We start from the raw sequence: 20,273 nt of genomic DNA, 5'->3' as shown, positions 1-20,273 counted from the left end.
ATCCTCCCCTCAGAGGCTCTCTTCTCCTAAAGCATTTATACTTACTTGTGCTACGAAAATCTGAGGACTTGGGCTTCTGAGGAGAAGTTTCTAGAGGAGCCTACAGCCTGATTGGCTGGACTGTGGACCAACACATATTGACTCTAATATGTTACTAAAGTGAATTCTCCCTTGGGCTTTTCAATGGGCCTATTCTGTTCTATGGTACTTTTTTCAAGTTTACATTTCTATTGCATTATATGTATGTATATTGTATTTATGATATTTCTCATGTATACATGCATATATATTACTGCTATTTATGTACCGTGGGACTCCCACTTCGACGGCGGGGAATATTCAAGCATGTGAATCTATGAAAGACACCAATACTGGAGAACCACAGTTTACAGGTAAGTAACTTTTGTTCATCTCCATTCTGGTCCAAAGACAAATCCAGAACCTCAGTGGAAGAATATTCCCCTACTTTATCTGCCATCCCAACTTCCAGGGTATCGCCAGTTGAGGATTTCATCACGTTCAGAGAGGCACACTGTAGGAGGGCTGCAAAGCTAACCACAGAGATGCCATCTACAACCACCTCTGCTTCAGTCATCTTTGAAACCCTCCATCACAGGGTGCCACTAGACCTTTACTTCCCTTGGTACCTGGAGTACTGGAACTGGCTCTTCATACATTTCTCACTCCTGCTTCAATAGTATCTTCCGTAGAACAAAGGAGGGTGCTGAACTGTTCCTGAAGAAAATGAAACAGACTGGCGTGACCTTAGGTGTGTGTGTTACACCTTTGGGCATCCATTTTGTTGGACGTGTTTGCCTCACACACCCGAAAGGGCTCTTTGGCGGAGATCTTTTTGTCCAACAGCCTATTGGTGAAGTGCGGGTATGTGGGTTAGGGCAGTAAGTTTCCTGGAGAAAAGTGGGGAAATTTCCCGCTATATACAAGAGATTGATGAAAATGCTAACCTTGTTCCTTTTTCTCCATTGTTTAGGCATAGGATTAACCCCTGAGGTAAACCACACGAAACACATGACACCAGCATGTTTTTCTTTCTTTCTTATTAACTCTCACCATCACTAGGTCCTGACGAATCGCGGGAAATTTCCCCAGGCGAGAAACATGTTGACCAACCCTCACTCTAGCCTCGTCTAGGGTTACGCTACCTAATCTGCCGCCACCCAGCGAGCTAGTTCCACGTTTTTAACTGCAGTAGGGGGACCCCCAGAATAAAGTGTTTTCCGGCACCCCCTGCTACATTTTAATCACTTTTCTCCAGGAAACTTACTGCCCTAACCCACATACCCGCACTTCACCAATAGGCTGTTGGACAAAAAGATCTCCGCCAAAGAGCCCCTCTCTGAGGTGAGCCCGTCGGGGATTGCACCGCCTCCCCGACGAGGAGCAACGCCTATGATGAAGCATGACACCCTTTCCGGTGTGTGAGGCAAACACGTCCAACAAAATGGATGCCCAAAGGTGTAACACACACACCTAAGGTCACGCCAGTCTGTTTCATTTTCTTCAGGAACAGTTCAGCACCCTCCTTTGTTCTACGTGTGATTCACACGGGCACAAGCTGACACTGGACCTTCCGCCTCCTTGGGTGGTAATTGGTGCCCGTCTGATCGATTAATCACTCTCCCTCCTCCTTGACGACTACTCAATAGTATCTTCGCCAGCATGAATTTTCAAAAAACACAGAGCCCCAGAGCAGGATCCACTTTTCCTGAGGTCCAACCCTCCATCTGACCTTGTCATAGTGGCGGCTGCAACAAAAACGCACACAGGGGCGTCCTCCTACACAGTCCCACCCTACAAAGACAGTACGTTAATGGACTCCCTTGGGAACAGGATGTGTAGCACCTTGGCCTCCTATTTGAAGGTCGCTAGTGCCTCTCCAATCCTGGGAAGATATAACCGATCACTAAGAGACTCCCTCTCAAGATTCACGGACAAACTGCCAAAAGAAGATCAGCAGGATTTTTAGGAGATCCTACAGGAAGGAGAACTCTTATCAAACCAGTTCATAAGTGTGTCCATTCTGGCGGCTCATGGCTATTAGGATGGGATCTGCACTAAATGCTAAAACCTGAGTCCCAACACAGGATTCTGAATCTGCACTTCAATGGAACTTCGCTCTTTGGCATTCATTCCAACGATGAGATGTGCAGAATGAATCCAAGATTGACACCCTGAAGGCAGTGGGCCTGGAGAAACTGAAGGATTTCAGATACTGATACCGTCCATATGACGGCCGCCAATTCCACCAGCGGGTTCAAATCCCTTACTGGTCATCTCAACAACACCATTCTAGATCCCACTATCATCAGCTTCGGCCAAGACAGGGATGGGGGGCTTCCAGGAAATCAACTTCCTCTGCTAAGCAGCAGACCAAACTGTGAGAGCTTGCTGCCCCCAGCTGATCCCCGCTCCGATGGGGTACAGTATCATGACTCATCTGGACAAGTGGCACAAAATCAAACAGGACAATTTGGTGCTCGATATTGTGCAGAATGGATACTCAATCAGATTCTAGTCCCCTCCACTGACAATCCCGCCTCAGAGATCATCAGTCCATCAGCAAAGGCTACTTCAGGTTTAGATATACATCATGTTGCAAAAATAGGCCATATAAAAAGTTACCTGTCTCCAACATCGGCAGTGGATTTATTCCTGTTACTTTCTGGTCATAAAAAGAATGCCTAGCCAGGGAGTACAGGCCTTTACTCGTTCTCAGACTCTTAAACAAGTTTATCCTCAAGAAAGAGTCAGGATGTTGGCATGAATGAATGAATGAATGAATGAATTTGGGTTTTATATAGCGCATGGCTGCCCGGAAGCGTCCCAGCGCTGAGATTGCAAGAAACAACTGAGGGTGAAAGTGGGGGAATAAGGCGGTAGGCTATTGAGGGAACAGGTGAGTCTTGAGAAGTTTCCGGAATTTCATGTGGCATTACACCAGATTGTTCCTAAGATCCATCAAGGAGACTGGATGTGCTCCATAGACCTTGAGGACTCTTACTTTCATGTAAAACACTTAACATTTCCATGGTTCTAGATTGCGTCAGAGCATTTCCAGTACAAAGTCCTACCTTTCAGGCTCAAGTAACCCACTCTCCCGCGCACACACACATTCTCAAAATGCATTGCAGTGGTAGCGACCTTTCTACGAAAACAAAACATTTTTATCGTTCCATATCTAGACTGGTAGCTCAAGAGTGCGTCTCCCAGTCTTCTGCAAGAACACCTACAATCCTGCATTCAGGTGTTAAATCAGTTTGGTCTGTGCGTCAACTACAATAAGTCCATTCTCAATCCAACACAGAGAATTCACTACCTAGGCGCAGCTCTAGACTCCGCAAATGCAGGAGTGTGTTCTTTGGAGGAGAGGTTATCCTCAATCATCCCAAATTGTCACACTCTCCTCCGCACACCTCATCCCATGGCCAAACAGGTATCCTCTCTGCATGGCTCGATGGCCTCCTGCATCTTCATCATTCTCAGTGCCAGACTGCAAATGAGACTGATGCAGCAGAAAAAGAGGATCAGTGGTCTCGGATTTCCAACTGCTGAGAGATCACCATAATTCTTCCTCAGACAGTCAAAAACTGCCTGAGATGGTGGAGGCAGACTCATCATTTGTTGAAAGGAGTCCCATTCCACCAGGAACTCATCAAACAAACACTTGTCACAGACACGTCCCTCCAAGGTTGGGGAGCCCAAATGGACCCTCTACAGGTTCAGAGGATCTGGTCAGAAACGGAGATAAGCTACCACATCAATTGGAACTAAGAGCTGCACACATGGCGCTCAAATCTTTCTTTCCCTCCATGAAGGCACGCTTACTGTTGCAGCCGCGGTCCGTGCAGTTAACAGCGGTGGGACCAGGTAAGGGGGAATTTTGAGGGATGATGCAGAGGTAAAATTAAATAAATAATTAATTTTCCCTAACCATCATCCTCAAAATCCCCTCTTAACCCAGCCCCACCACCCCAACGCTGTTACCTGCGTGGACCACGGCTGCAGGGGGGCCAAACAATTTGGAAGTGGCTACTGGCGAGGAAGCTGACCATATCAGCGATTCACCTCCCGGGTGCTCTCAACATGCACGCAGATGCACTAAGTCACAACTTCGTCGAAGCACACAACTGGATGCTAAACAATGAGGTAGCACAAGACATTTTTCAAAGATGGTGTTCTCCTGACATCGATCTCTTTGCGGATGTAGCAAAATGCTGTGCCTTCGCATCCAGGTACCCACAACCAGGCTAACAAGAGAATGCGCTTTTGTTAGACTGGTCAGCGACATTACTCAATGCCTCTCTGTAGGAAGGTAGATACCTGACTATGGTTACCCCCAACTTTTTGCCTGGTGTTTTGCTGGTTTTCCGACTTAGTTGACCTGGGGCCCTGCCAATCAGGACCCCAGGCCTACTGCTCTCTCACTAAATTGCCATGTACCTTAGGTACATTTCCAATTGGAACTGGGCCACCTTGTCAGACCCTGTCAGTCAGGGCATCGGTGTACCCAGGGCCTACCAGGGGCTGAAGCATGTATTATGCCACCCCTGGATGGCCATCTAAATCCGACACAACTGGCTGCACGACAGCTGGGGCAAGGTGGTGTACTCGCCCTTTGCTTTAGATATAATATACCTATATCTAACACCGAAAATGGACACACGGATCCCTATCAGTCACTCCTATGGCAGGCCTTGACAATCCTGAAGGCAGAGTGCTTGGAATCATGTGAACTGGTGCTCTGGCATGAGCTGAGCCCGGTTGCAGCTTGCGGAACCAAGTCCCAATAGCTGTTCCATGATATCGCATACCGTATACTCTTAAGTGCATTATAATCCTCGCGGTTAAATGCTAATTTTGGTATCGCTTTATCAAAACATGTCGAGTAAGGTGTCGTACGAATTGGAATAATAACCCCTCGCCAATTCTGGCGACGGGGTTAGCATTCCACCGTTCTAGAGGGACACGACATGTACGTAACTGTGAACCCCGGTTTAAGTTAACTGAAGCCTCAGCCTCACAAAATGGATGCTGCCACCACAGACACGAGTCTGACCTCCTGCTGCTGGGAGTCCTTCCAGCGAGGAGAGCTTGGACAAAGGGGTTCCTGTCCGGGGCGATGCTAGCACCATCCCAGACAGGGTTTTGTGTATCCTGGGTAGGCAGGGCTTTACAGGAAGGTGACTGCGGAGTGGCACCCCGGTGCTCACTACGCATCTGCCGCCTAGAACCAGTTCCAGGGGCACACCAGCCCCTGGCCTAGGGAAATTCCGGCATGGGAGAGGGGTGTAACCACCCCCCTTCCTGGTCCCACCCCTAGGGCAGGACCTAGTCGCGTACCCACCCCTTTCTTTAGGATAAAGGCAGGAGTGGGGACCCTTCCAAATTAGATCATCTTTGAATCAAGAAACTACTTTCTACGAAAGGAACTCTCGACTCTTCTCAAGATTTCTCCCTTGTGACTAAGGAGTAGTCACCCTGCATCCGCAGGCACCATCTAAGAACTCTGCGGTTTGCTGCACGTCATTCCTCCGGAATCCGACTGCCCAGCTCGACGAGACCCGGCTTCCCTGGCACCTCTGACCTCTACCCACATCGTCAGCTCAGCTGAGATCCGTGGGTGCGACGAGACCTCGAGGGACCGGCCATCATCAGACTGCACGACTTCTATCCAGCACGACCGCCGAGGGATCCTCTGGTGAGTGCTTCGGGGTCCGAGAAGCCCCGACCCTGAGCAGCTCCAGCACCGAAGCCCAGCCCCCCAGCATCTCCACGATCTGCGCAGGGCCCTTCTGCTTTTTGCTGCTCATCCCGTTGTCTGGTTACTAGCCAGCTGGCTTGTGGCCTTCTCGACGACGCCCGACGACAACAACGCTGCTGGTCTGGTTGCTCCAGACTGGCCCTTGCTCCCTTCCAAAGAGGAGCACCCCGGACCCTCCTGGTCCACTCAAGACGCCATTTTAGGTCCACCACGTGGGCCTGAATTTGCCAAGGCTTGTTGCCCCAATCCTGGGCCCAGCGACGCCGACAGCATCAACCATCGTGGGACAGCTCGCACCTCCATCCTGGTCACCGACAACGCCTCCTGGTCCGTGAGACTGCCGAGCCTAGCGTCACCCACTCACCTAGCCGAGGTGACTATCATCCGGGGCCCTCTTGGTGCCCTCTGACTACTGGCTAGTAGTTACGAACTTGGTCCCCTCTGCTTTCAGGTGTCATCCATCTTCGATCCAGGCTTGGATCACTTCGAACTATCTTCACTGGTCGCCTGCCCGCAACTCCTTCCTTCAGGCTCCTGGTTCGTCAGCGAGGATTCCCGACGTCTGTAAAGACCTATGCAGCCGCAGCCCCATGGCTAGGTAACTTCGGCATTTCGGTGCCCCAGCATAGCCTCATTATCTAAGGGTCCAGAGTCACTGTCGTTTCCGACTTATCTTATCGGGTTCGCCCGAGAACACTAACTTTCCGTGCCCTCGGGCATTTGTGTAGATTGTGCACTTGAAGTATTTTCCTAAGAGTTTTGTTGTGTGCTTAGTACCCTGTCCTCATAAAGAGTACAGGGCTGTTGTGACTTAAAATAAATACACTGTTTATTTTCATAACACTTGTGTGGTGTCCTTTCACTTGGTGTTCAAGGGATATATGTGATGGTATAACAGCTGGCTTAACACGCCCTCTAGAGTTTAGCCCGAAGACTGCTCGTATCCACGCTACTAGGATAGCTGGTCTAAGGTTGACTTACAACCAATCACCATAAGGGTCGTTTGGACTGATGCATAGTGATCACTAGAATAGTGAGCACTGCATATCAGGCCAACTTCTCACACTCTCCACCAATGCCGCTCATACCACTGGTGATCAACAAACTCTACAGATCCAGGACCAAGATGATCCAGATCACTCTAGAGTGGCCTTGTCATTGGTGGTATCTGGACCTTCTTTACCTTTCCAAGACACCACACAGGAGGTTATCATGCCATCCGGCTCTGCTTACCAAGTTCGGATGGAATGTGTTCCACTGCAAACTTCCTTCTCTGAGATTAACAGCATGGTTCTTAAGTTCCTCCAATACGGACATCAAGGTCTCTCGCCAGACTGTATGCATGGAGGTGAGGAGACCATCTACGTCATACGCTTTCAAATGGAAGTGCTTCTTCCTGTGGTGTACAGTCAATGGCCATTATTCCATTCTTGGACAGGAACAGGTTATTCTCCCATACCTTTTGTACTTGGATAAATAAGGTCTACAGTTTACTTCTAGTGAATTACATTTGGCGGCAATTACAGCTTATAGAACGTCGCCCACGCCGGTTTCTTTCTTTCAGATGCCAGTAGTTAGGGACTTCTTGGAAGGGCTGAAAAAGGTCTAACACACTCTGTTGTGTCACGGACTTCCTAGCATCTTGCACTTTGTTCCGCTGATAGTAATTGTAATCTTCATACTCACGCACCCAGTGCGGTTCTCGGCCGATTTAAGGGCTGAGGCTCCGGGGCTGTGCAAATCGGCAGTGGCCATCTTAAGTTGGGCACTCTTGGATCGGCGCTCTAGTCGCCAGTACTTAAACAACTAGTCATGGCTCTGCGCAGCGGACGCGATCAGCGGTCGCGCCGCACTCACGCCGGAGTCGAGCCAGAGTCCAGCCCGTCTGCGCCCGTCAGCGACAAGGAGGCGCCAGAGGCCAGGTATGCTGCCCCCTCGCCTCCCTATACCTCAGGTGAACCCCTATACTCCTTTTCTGCTCTGCGAGTGCTGAAACCATCTAAACTGCCCTGCCATTACACCTCCGCCCCTGAAACGTATGCAACCGCTCTAGTCTGCGAATGTAATAACACAACTACCCAGCGTAAAGCCTCTGATACGGCTAATTGCTGCCTTCCTCCCAGTATGCCACCTCCTTCGTCTACCACTGTTCATATGGGTTTCCTTATTAATTCCCGCTCGCTGGTCAAAAATGTATGTATGTATGTATGTATGTATGTATAAACCATTTTATAGCGCGCTCCGTTACTGGAAAGTATCCTGGCGCGGGTAAAGGAGAGGCAGACCGTGAGACATACAAGAAAAACTTAACTTACACTCTTGAACAGATGTGTTTTCAGATGTTTTTTAAAAACAGCCACTGAGGACATAGAACGTAGCTGGAGAGGGAGAGCATTCCAGGCCCGGGCCCCGATCACTGAGATCGATTGGCCGCCAAGTCTTGCTCTTTTGAAGCGTTGAAGCGGGGAAGATACAATTTGTACAGAGTGGAGGATCTGAGGGTACGTGCAGGAACATAGCTGGTAAATCTCTTCCTCAGATACAAGGGGCCTTGATCATGGGAAGCACGAAACGCCAGCACCAGTGATTTAAATAGAATGCGTTGAGCAACCGGAAGCCAGTGGAGCGTGCGCATCTCAGAGCGAACGCTCTTCCATCTCGGGATGTTAAATAAGAGTCGGACTGCCGCATTCTGGATAATTTGAAGGCGTTTCACCAAATAGGCCGGGATGCCACTAAACAATGCATTAGCTTAATCCAGCCTAGCCAGTATAAGTGCTCTAACAACCGTCTCCTTAGCATCCCTAGGGAGCAGAGGGAAGAATTTGCGGAGCATTTTTAGGGTAGCAAAACAGGTGCCTGTAAGTTTTTTAATATGGACCTCGAATCTGAGATCCTCTGTGAACCAGATGCCGAGGTTTTTTGCAGGTCTCCCCATCTCTTTCGGGCAGGGAATGTTTGGAGGCCACAGTGAGTTCTTAAACGAGGTGGGGAAGGAACCATAAAAAAGTACTTCAGATTTTTCCTCGTTGCATTTCAACTGGGCCTGTGTTAACCAGCGAAATACAGCGGACAAGCACAGATGAACTACTGATGTGTCCAGATTATCATCCGGCCAGGTAAACAGCAGTTGGGTATCATCTGCATACCCTATTATCTTAGCCCCAAACTGTTCTGCCAAAAAAACCAGGGGGGTTATATAGACATTGAACAGCAGGGGGCTAAGAGTAGACCCCTGCGGCACCCCTGTAAGTAGTGGTTTAGGTTCAGAGGCGTGAGGAGGCATCCAGACCTGCTGAGTCCTGTCGGACAGAAAAGAGGATAGCCAGTCTAGGACAACCCCCCCAATACCAATGGCCGACAACCGGCGGAGGAGGAGCTCATAGGGGACGGTATCGAACGCGGCAGAGAACGCGACATCTCCTTTAGGGATTTTATTTCACAGAGAAAACCCTCCTGGGCTTTTATTACTGAAACATGGGCCACGGACTCGTCTGAACCAGACTTGTTAAATGCCATCCCTGAAGGGTACTCTCTGGCCAGAATGGGTCGAGTGGGAGGAGGCTTGGGGATACTGTACCATAGGTCCATAAAATGTCAGACTGTACATCTGCCCTCCTCGCTCGAACATCTTCAGGTGATGTATTTCACTCTGAATCCCTCCCCCACGATCTCCCTTACCAGGATACTGATCTACAGACCTCCTGGCCTTAGGTCTGCTTTTAGCTCAGAACTCCTTAAGATTATTGAGCCCTATATTGACAGACCTAGTCTAACTATTTTAGGGGATCTTAATTTCCATTTGAAAAATCATAATTCCCCTGACACGATCCATCTGTTGGACTCCCTGGACGGGGTATTTAATAACGATCCCCGCCTCCAGACCGGCATCCCCCTTTCCCTGTCATGGCCGGACCATTTCGCCGTTCCCCTTGATTTTTCTTTCTCCTCTCCCACCGGCCCCCAGCCTGATTACACCAAGTGGGTATTGAGGAGGAATTTTGGGGAAATTAACAACGACTCCCTTACTCCTTTACTATCCACTCTTAAATCCCGGCCTACTGGTGATGCTCACACTGCGACTCTTGACCTTTCTAACACCATAGCGGAGGCTGTTGACTCGCTCGCGCCAGCCCGGCAACGCTATTCTGCCAGGAAATGGCCTTCGCCCCCCTGGTTCTCGGAATCCCCTAGGATTCTCAGACAAGGATGCAGGAGGCAGGAAAGGCTCTCGAGGGCACACTTGGACCCCATAGAGAAGAATAAACATAAAATCCTTCTCAAAGACTATAAAGCCTCAGTTTTGATAGAAAAACAGGTGCATTACTCCAAACTAACGTCCTCTCTTAAGTCACCTAGGGATTTGTTTAAGATAGTTGACAACCTTTCCCTTATTCAGAAACCTGATCCTACAACAGCCTCCCAGGCCCTGTGTGACCAGATCTCTACATTTTTCAATGTGAAGATCTTGGATATCTACACAGACCTGGAAGCCCTTAATTCCAGTACCCCACTTTCCATCCCCTCAATCCCTATATAGGAAACCCAACCGCCTGCCCCTTCCCATTACCTCTTTCAGTTTCCCCCCATCACTGTTGAACATCGCAGTATGCTGCTGGACAAGCTAAAGTCCGGGTCGCTGCTTGACCCCTGTCCTTTAAGGGTTCTTAAAGATTGCAGACAGACCATTCTGCCCCCTTTGATGGGTATAATGAATCTGGCCATTTCAGAGGGGGATTATCCCCTGTCTTGGAAACTGGCCCTTGTCAAGCCCTTACTGAAAAAATCCACTCTAGATCCCGGGATATTAAAGAACTTTCGTCCCATTTCCCTTCTCTCTGCCCCTGCTAAACTGCTGGAGGCTTATCTGAACTCTCATCTGAGTGCTTTCCTTGACAATACCAGCGCCCTGGAACCCTTCACAACACGGCTTCCGTAGGATTCACAGCACTGAGTCGGCGCTAACAGTGGTTGTCGATAGCATCCGGTCCAAGGTCGACACCGGCCAGACCACCTTACTGGTGTTATTAGACCTCAGGGCGGCCTTCAAGACCCTGTCCCCCTCCATTCTGGCCAACCGACTCAGTGAGCTGGGAGTCAAGGGTCCCGCACTTAGCCTCTTATCATCTTTCCTTGACCAACGGAAACAGAGGGTTAAGCTCGGCGAGTTTATATCACCCATCAAGCCTGTGAAGTGTGGGGTGCCTCAGGGCTCTTCTTTGTGCCCGACTCTTTTTAACGTCTATGTTGCCCCACTCGCCAGGATCATAAGATCCTTTGGGTTGGAAGCTCTTTCATACGCCGACGACACGCAGATTATGGTCTCTATCTGTGACCATAACTGCCGATAACTTGAAAAACTGTATGGAGGCGGTCGCCTGATGGATGGTCAAGAACTTCCTTAAGTTGAATGTGGAGAAGAAGACGGAGGTCCTCATTTTTGGGGGCAAAAGTGAGATTTGGTCAATGGACTGGTGGCCTTCTGTTCTTGGTACCCGCCCCCTACCGTCCCTCTTTGCCCGCAATCTTGGGGTCATCCTGGACACCACTCTCTCGCTTGACAAGCAGGTCAGCAGGACTGTGTCCACCTGTTGGAATGCTCTGAGGATTCTTAGGAAAATTATTCATTACCTCTCCCCCGATGCACGCAAACAGGTTGTAATTCCACTTATTGCATCTGGGCTGGACTATTGCAATGCGCTGTACTTGGGCATTAGCAATGGCCTGGTCCAGCGCCTTCAGACTGTGCAGAATGCGGCTGCCCGGTTTGTTGTGGGGGCTCCTAAACGCTCCTCGGGCACGGCTATTAAAAAGAACTTGCACTGGCTTCCCATGCAGGCGAAGATCAATTTTAAGGCTCTTTGCCTTACACATCGTGCCCTTAATGAGTCTGGGCCTGAAGCCATTCGTGCTCTTGTGTCCTACTATACCACCGGTAGAGCACTTCGCTCTTCCAGTAAAAATCTGCTGGCTGTTCCCCGAATATCTAAAGCTAGATGGGGGGGGGGGGGGGGGGCCTCTCGCTTCCTTGCGCCCAGACTCTGGAATACGCTCCCCAGTGAGCTGAAGGGGATTTCTTCCCATACCCTGTTCCGTAAAGCTCTTAAGACCTGGTTATTTCAAGAAGCATATCTGTAACGTTTCCCTTGGTGACTCTTGAGCTTTCCGTTTACCATCCTCCAGCGCCTTGATGCCTACGGGTTAAGTTGCTCTTTATAAATCCCTATTAATAATAATAATAATAATAATAATAATAGTCCGATGCCCACTGGTTTTCCTGTTTCTAAGCAATCCATCTTGAGATGGATAGTGTCCTGTACTACCTTATCTTATCAGCTAGCTAATGAGCAACTCCTTGGCAGACCAAAGACTTATTCCACTAGAGGGAAAGCCTCCACTACGGCCTTCGCAGAAATGAGCCCATTCAAGAGATATGTAAGGCTGCGTCTTGGCGATCGGTACATACCTCTGCTCACCTCTAATGCATAGATTCTGATACTTAAGCGGATGCTCAGATTGGGCAAGCTTCCTTGAGGAATTTGTTTAGTAGCCTGTTGTTCAGAGTGTGCTAGCTATACTGGTGTTCGTCTGCTGTATTCTGGGAATGGGCTTGCTACTCTATTCAGTGCTTATGACTATTGATGAGTATAAACTGGAAGAGAAAGATAAGTTGCTTACCTGTAGTCCTAGTTCAATTCCAGGGGTATACTCATCAAATTCATAAGCAACCCTCCCGCCTCCGAAACAAATACTATCTGTAACAGCACTCTGTCTCCTTATTATCAATACCCAGTGTAATACGCCGTAAAAAAAACACCTGACCTGTCACTTGTGAGGCATGATGGGAGCCAGGATTTCTTAGAGGCACGGCGCCAGTTTTAATCTGTTGTGTTTCTATATGCAGCCTCTAGGCTAACTGCCTGCTATCACCTTGCCTTTTTCCTTGAAAGTAAAGTCTATGTTGAAACAAGTAAAGAGTATACGTTTCCATGTCACACAAATGTTGAATAGATATGTATTATTTTAAATGAAAAATACAATGCAGTTTTGGGAATCTTTACCTATTTGGTGGTTTAGGCTGCATATATATGTGTGTGTGTGTGTGTGTGTATATATTACCTACTGGCGATAGCCAGTAGGTATATATAGTTAGGACCTAGCTACCATAGGAAATCCGCAACATTCTATTGGGAATAACTTTGGTGCCGGTTTTAGGAATTTGCGTGTAATTTTCCTAAATTTTGGCCAGCTCCGCTCCGCTCCTTCCCTGAAAGTTTCGGGGGATTCGTGAAGTGGGGGCTGAGAAAAAAGGGGGGTCCCAAAACGTGTTTTCCCCATGTTAATTTCCATAGGACGTTCTGACACGGCTACAGCCCGAACTGCTGAACGAAATTACGCCAAACTTTGCAAAATTGTAGGGACTGATACGCAGATGTGCCTTTGCTATATTTGGTGAAAATTGCTCCAGTGTTTTTTTCGAAAATTAACTTCAAAAACACATATATATCTGTGCGGAGCCTAACAACACATCTCATCGTAAAATCTGATTGGCTGTCAGCACTTCATCCATGAAGTGTTGGCAGCCATCTTAGGACCAATATACATGATAGAACCTCATTAAAAAGCATTGTAGTTAATAGAGGGTTTTAGGACTTTAGTTACATTATAAATCATTTGTTGATGGTACCATACTCATTTTAGGAATTGTGGTGTGTTCTAAGGTGACTTTACCATGTGAAAAAGCCTTCTGCTGGGATATCATGAATCATGTTTGAAAGAAAACTATTATCTCATGCTTTTCCCACAGTGGTTTGGAAGGGGATCTATAAGCTAAACTGAAAGCATATTTTCTGTAAATTCACATTATCTTTCTCAGTCATGTGAGAATGAAGTCTGACAATCTCAGTAAAACATGTACATCCAACCAGGACAGAGACTGTCAGTTGATTCCTTTGTGTTCTACTGCAGCCTCCTAGAGTGTTCTAAAGAACAACTAGAGCGCTAACAGTCCTACTTATTACAAAGGTATGGCACACCTGAAGCCATCTTGATTGTAATAAAGTGGTAACTCTTAAAACATTTAATTTAAAAAGGAACAAAATGAGGGGGTATATTTTATCATAGAAAGTATGATTAGTGCTGCAGAAAGAAAAATTAGGGCACATTTTGAGTGACTTCTCAAATCCTCTTCAATTTCATAAAAAAATTCTGACATGCAATCTCCCAAGATGGCCACCAGAGACAAAAGAGCCCAAATGTAGCCCAAATATCACCCAGATGTAGCCCAAGTATAGCCCAATGACAGAATGTCCCAGAGTGTTTTAAAGAACAACTAGAGCGCTAACAGTCTTACTTATGACAAAAGTATGGTACACCAGAAGCCATCTTGAATGGAATGAAGTGGTAAGTCTGAAAACATTTAATTTAAAAAGGAACAAAATGAGGGGGTTCATTTTGCCATAAAAAGTATGATTAGTGCTTCCGAAAGAAAAATTAGGGCACATTTTGAGTGACTTCTCAAATCCTCTTCTATTTCATTAAAAATTCAGGACATACAGTCTCCCAAGATGGCCACCAGAGACAAAAGAGCCCAAATGTAGCCCAAATATCAACCAGATGTAGCCCAAGTATAGCCCAATGACAGAATGTCCCAGAGTGTTCTAAAGAACAACTAGAGCGCTAACAGTCTTACTTATGGCAAAAGTATGGCACACCAGAAGCCATCTTGATTGGAATAAAGTGGTAAGTCTGAAAACATTTAATTCAAGAAGGAACAAAATGAGCGGGTTCATTTTGCCATAGAAAGTATGATTAGTGCTTTAGAAAGAAAAATTAGGGCACATTTTGAGTGACTTCTCAAATCCTATTCTATTTTATAAAAATATTCTGACATGCAGTCTCCCAAGATGGCCACCAGAGACAAAAGAGCCCAAATGTAGCCCAAATATCAACCAGATGTAGCCCAAGTATAGCCCAATGACAGAATGTCCCAGAGTGTTCTAAAGAACAACTAGAGCGCTAACAGTCCTACTTATTAAAAAGGCATGGCACACCTGAAGCCATCTTGATTGGAATAAAGTGGTAACTCTTAAAACATTTAATTTAAAAAGGAACAAAATGAGGGGGTATATTTTGCCATAGAAAGTATGATTAGTGCTGTATAAAGAAAAATTAGGGCACATTTTGAGTGACTTCTCAAATCCTCTTCAATTTCATAAAAAAATTCTGACATGCAATCTCCCAAGATGGCCACCAGAGACAAAAGAGCCCAAATGTAGCCCAAATATCACCCAGATGCAGCCCAAGTATAGCCCAATGACAGAATGTCCCAGAGTGTTGTAAAGAACAACTAGAGCGCTAACAGTCTAACTTATGACAAAAGTATGGCACACCAGAAGCCATCTTGATTGGAATGAAGTGGTAGTCTGAAAACATATAATTTAAAAAGGAACAAAATGAGGGGGTTCATTTTGCCATAGAAAGTATGATTAGTGCTTCAGAAAGAAAAATTAGGGCACATTTTGAGTGACTTCTCAAATCCTCTTCTATTTCATTAAAAAAATTCTGACATGCAGACTGAAACATGCACTTTGAATACCAGCAGCAGACTTCCCTGGTGTGCAGTAGCTTTGCTGCAGTGATCTAATGAGCAACTAGAGTGCTAACATTCAGAATTTATGGCAAATGTGTGACACATCTGAATGCCTTCTTGATGGAACCAAAGTAAACAAGCAATGAAAATGCAATAGATCTCCCCCTCGTTTAAGTTAAAGCCATTCTGTTTGTAATGAGGTGGCTTTTTAGCTTTGCTTTTATTAGTGTTTTTAAACCTTCCATGTAAATAACATGCATATGTATGCATATATGTATGTGTATGCATGCATTTATATTTGTATTTCTATAGATATGCAGATTATATATGTTTATATATGTATGTATGTATATACACACACATATATATATATAAATGCATATGCATATATATGCATATATATATGTGTATATGTGTGCGTGTAGAGAGAGGTAGAGAGGTAGAGGTAGAGGTATAGAGGTAGAGATAGAGAGATAGAGACTAGTAGAGAGAGAAGTAGAGAGAGGTAGAGAGTAGTGAGTGAGTATTAGAGTTGAGAGTGAGTAGTAGAGAGTAGTAAAGAGCAGTAGAGAGAGTAGCAGAGAGTGAGTAGTAGAGAGTAGTAGAGTGAATAGTAGAGTGCGTAGTAGAGAGTAGTAGAGAGAGAGTAGTAGAGAGTAAGTAGTAGAGTGAGTAGTAGAGAGTAGTAAAGAGTGAGTAGTAGAGAATAGTAGAGAGTGAGTAGTAGAGAGTAGTAGAGAGTGAGTAGCAGAGAGAGAATAGTAGATAGTAGAAGAGAGTGAATAGTAGAGAGTAGTAGAGAGAGTAGGAAAGAGTGAATAGTAGAGAGTAGTAGAGAGAGGGTAGTAGAGAGTGAGTAGTAGAGAGTGAGTAGTAAAGAGTGAGTAGTAGAGAGAGATTAGTAGAGAGTGAGAAGTAGAGAGTAGAGAGTAGTAGAGCGTGAGTAGTAGATAGTGAGTAGTAGGGAGTGAGTAGTAGGGAGTAAGTAGTAGAGAGAGAGTAGTAGAGAATGTAGTAGACAGTGAGAAATAGAGAGTGAGTAGTAGAGAGTGAGTAGTAAAGAGTGAGTAGTAGAGAGAGATTAGTAGAGAGTGAGAAGTAGAGAGTAGTAGAGAGTGAGTAGTAGAGAGTAGTAGATAGTGAGTAGTAGGGAGTGAGTAGTAGGGAGTAAGTAGTAGAGAGAGAGTAGTAGAGTAGTAGAGAATGAGTAGTAGAGAGTAGGTAGTAGAGAGTAGTGGAGTAGTAGAGAGTAGGTAGTAGAGAGTAGTGGAGAATATTCCAAAGTTTGGCACAGCACCACTTGCACAATAAGTCCTTATTTCCTTCAAGTTATGTTGGTATCCTGTTGTCATATAACTAGATATTTCTTCCAAATGTTAGACGAGACGTAAGTACATTCTTATTCAAAGGGACTAGGTATCAATTTTACCCACACAATTCAGGCAGACTTGAGTAATTTATAGCATCCTCAAAGTCAGTCTTTCAAAAATTCTAAAGTATATGACATGATAATCCAAATCCAAATGTTTCTCAAGAAAAGTCATTTTCAATCGTTCGGAATATCGGCGTTTGAGCAGATATGACCCAGGGACCCCCAGTATGCAAGGGGAATTAGTCCCCCCTCTGCAAACGCGCCAGTGGCCTACATTGCAGAGAGGTGTAAAGAGGGGCATAGCCTCATTACACCTCTGTTAAATGCAGCCCCCAGGCGCATAATGCAGGTTCCAGGTGGGCTAGTTGGCCCCCAGGGACCCCTAGTATGCAAAGGGAATTAGTTCCCCCTCTTCAAACATGCACGGGGGCTGCGTTGCAGAGAGGTGTAAAAAGGGGCGTTGCTTTATTACACCTCTCTGCAATGTAATGTAATGTAATGTATGTGGTCTTGTAAAGCGCTCTGCTGCCCTGAGGCGTCGTGGCGCTGTAGACCGCTGGGGAACCCGTCCTGGCTATCCCTGTGAGATGGTCCCTACTGGGTATCTCCAAGGTGAAACCAGGTATCCCCGGCGAATGTGGGGGGCAGTTGTAGAGATGAATCCTCCTCCCCTTCCTAAGCGCCTTGAAACCCTCTGGGTATGTAGTGCGCTATACAAATTTTATGACTTGACTTGACTTGACTTGAGGCAAGCTAATGCCCAGAGTTGCCGAGTGTTATCCCTGGTTAGAGTAGGCACCGAGGCAAGAATTATCGAGTCCACTGACCCTGGTCCATGACCCTGCCGCGTCGGGAATTGAACCCTGGACCCGGGCCGTTCGCTGCTTCCTGGTCTGCCGCCTCTAACCAGTGAGCCACACCACTCCAATGCAGTCCCCTGGCACATACTGGAGATTCCTGGTGGGCTTTCAGGTCTTATATAGTTAGGAATTAGCATTAAAAAAACCTTTGAAAATCACTGAAAAAAACATAGGTTTCAGGCCTTATATAGTTAGGAATTAGCATTTAAAAACCTTGCAAATTCGCTGAAAAAAACAATAGGTTTCAGGCCTTATATAGTTAGGAATTAGCATTTAAAGAACCTTTGAAATTCACTGAGAAAACCAAAGGTTTCAGGCCTTATATAGTTAGAAATTAGCATTTAAAAAACCTTTAAAATTCACTTTTAGGGGTGTTAGAGTTAGCTGGACATTTCACTCGTACAAAACCGTTGAAATTGCTCCTATATAGTTAGTTGTACTAACTATATTTCGCGCACCCGCAAACCACTACTGATGATGTCACACATTACATCATTCATGACATGGTCAGTGACATCACTGATGACATCTCAAATGACATCATTCTCATTTTTACAACTTTTTTCATGCCTGTCTTGATTTCCACTTATTCAGACCGTTCTCTTTACCATTTTCCGTTTCTAGCCTTGATTTCTTTATCTCTGTTTTTGCTTACCAATTCTCCTATTCCTGTTTCAATTACTTTTCATTTAGTTCTCCCTCGTTCTAGCTATTCCTTTTGTATGTCCTGTGTACAAAACCATGATCATTTTTCTCTCTTGTTCCAATTGTTATAATTCCCATCTCTCCTTTTACCTTTATTATCCTCTTTTGCCATTTCCAATATGTATCATTTCCTTCTCTGCTGCCATTTTTCAGTCTTTTCTCATTATTATCTGTTTCCTACTCTGCTCTTTCCTTGCATGTTGGCTTTTACCTGTCCATTTGTCAACGCTGCCATTGCTTCTCCCCCTCTTTAACTCTGAAACTTGCAGCTTTCTGTCTTGTTCCCTGTGTCTCTGATTGTTGAGCTCTGTCTACTTTCTTACTTTATTCCAACAACCTCCTGTGATATTTGTGTATTCTTATTTCTTTCATTCGTTCTTTCTCTCGTTCTTTCTGACTTTCTCTGCATTCTTCATTATTTCTATCTTTTATGTCTTTTTTCTGTCATTTCTTTGTTTCTTTCCTTTCTTTTTTCTTCTTTTTTTTTCTTTCGTTCTTTCTTTCTTTCCAGTCCTTCTCTGTCCTTTGCACTGCGGCTCTAATATTCACTCCTATTCTCTGCTATATGTAACGCCATCCTCTTTCCCACTTCCTTTTTTCCCCTCTACTGTCTAGTATAATATACCACTTGTTTCTATTGGTATGCCTTGTCATTGGTCTGGCTTGACCTGTTACAGAACAGCTTCCCTGGCCTCGTCATTGACACTCTGGATGTAATAAGCATTGTAGCATCTCTAAACTGTGATCATAAAACACCAGGATAGCGTCACGTTATCTCTCAAAGGCAGAGGAAAAACAATTGACTATCAGTCCCCCCGATTTACGATGCCCTGATCCGGACTCCTTATAAATAAGCATCACAGGGATTGGTACCTGAGTTGTAGGATGCGCTGAAGGTGTTCTCCGATGCTGGCCCCGCACTGAAATACTCCAAAAGCATCAGATTTCCAGAAGCTACCAGCAGAGGGAGCTTCTGGATTCCGCATGTTTTGTCCAGTAAAACAGAGGACGTGTTGCTGGCTCCATCATACACTTTAATGTACCCCGAGGCGCAGCCTGGTGAGGTCTGGAGATTAAAGACGTCGAACCTCAGGAAGACCTGGAAATCAAAGCAGGAGATGGGACCACCCTTAACACAGCTTCTTTGATATTACGATTATTCCATAGATGCATTCGTCGAGTAGAGGTCAGTGATAGTGAGAGTTCATGAGCATTGGGCACCGTCATCCCTGGTAGCAAGGGGCCCACTTCATACTTTTGTCGGGGTCTGTCTTTGCAGAGTTACTGATGTATGCATGCTCCTGCTGGCAACATTCAGTGACCGTGCAAACATAGCCCTGTGGAGGTGGGACAACCGCTGCACTGACCCACATCTGGATGGAGTGTGTGGAAAGGATCTGCCTGCTCTTATCTCAGATTGAGTGTGTGATTTGACTGGTGAATGGCACGGCATGCCTGAAGTGTCTCTGAGGCTGATTGTTCTGAGGCAAACAGTCAGTGGGAGGGAGCGCAGGGCTTAATTTGGGGCAGTGGTGTAGCATCCTGCTACCAATAACTACAGACACCATTGTTTAGGATTGCTGGAGCTTTATTATGCTGCATCCAACCGGTCTCCTGTCCCTACTCTAACTGCCCCTTCCTCTGTCCATCTCCTCCTCTTCCTGTTCCCCCTAGGCTCCACCCACCCACCTCTGGGCCCTTGATAACGTGGATGACTGCTGCTATGGTTGTGTTGTCATGTTTGAGGGTCGTCGAGAACTTCCCCAGGCAGGGAAGTGGCTTCTTGGCCATCCACGTGAAGACTCTCACAGGTGCAAATGTCAGAGGAGGTCGTGGACTCATTCTCTCGTATTCGGTGACTGGAATGTAATTTAGGGATGCACCGGAGTCTAGCACGAACTTTGTACATGATTGCCAACTTTGATATCCATTATATCAAAAAACAGGGGTGCCAGGACTCGG

At 46.2% G+C, this 20,273-nt stretch overlaps 1 protein-coding gene across 1 annotated transcript in view; it reads right to left on the bottom strand.

Annotated features, from left to right (window-relative positions):
* LOC147729357 (astacin-like metalloendopeptidase) overlaps positions 1-20,273 on the bottom strand; it is a 531,217-nt gene that overhangs the window by 205,325 nt on the left and 305,619 nt on the right. Inside the window, exon 10 of the mRNA XM_086959628.1 lies at positions 19,185-19,410. Coding sequence (XP_086815754.1) covers positions 19,185-19,410 — 226 coding nt within the window. The remainder of the gene's footprint in view (positions 1-19,184; positions 19,411-20,273) is intronic.

The sequence above is a fragment of the Lissotriton vulgaris genome, chromosome 2_2 (genome assembly GCF_964263255.1).
Source record: "Lissotriton vulgaris chromosome 2_2, aLisVul1.2, whole genome shotgun sequence".
In the NCBI taxonomy this organism is placed as follows: domain Eukaryota; kingdom Metazoa; phylum Chordata; class Amphibia; order Caudata; family Salamandridae; genus Lissotriton; species Lissotriton vulgaris.
Note: the sequence above shows the minus strand (reverse complement) of the source record. Positions and strands in the feature narration are given on the sequence as shown.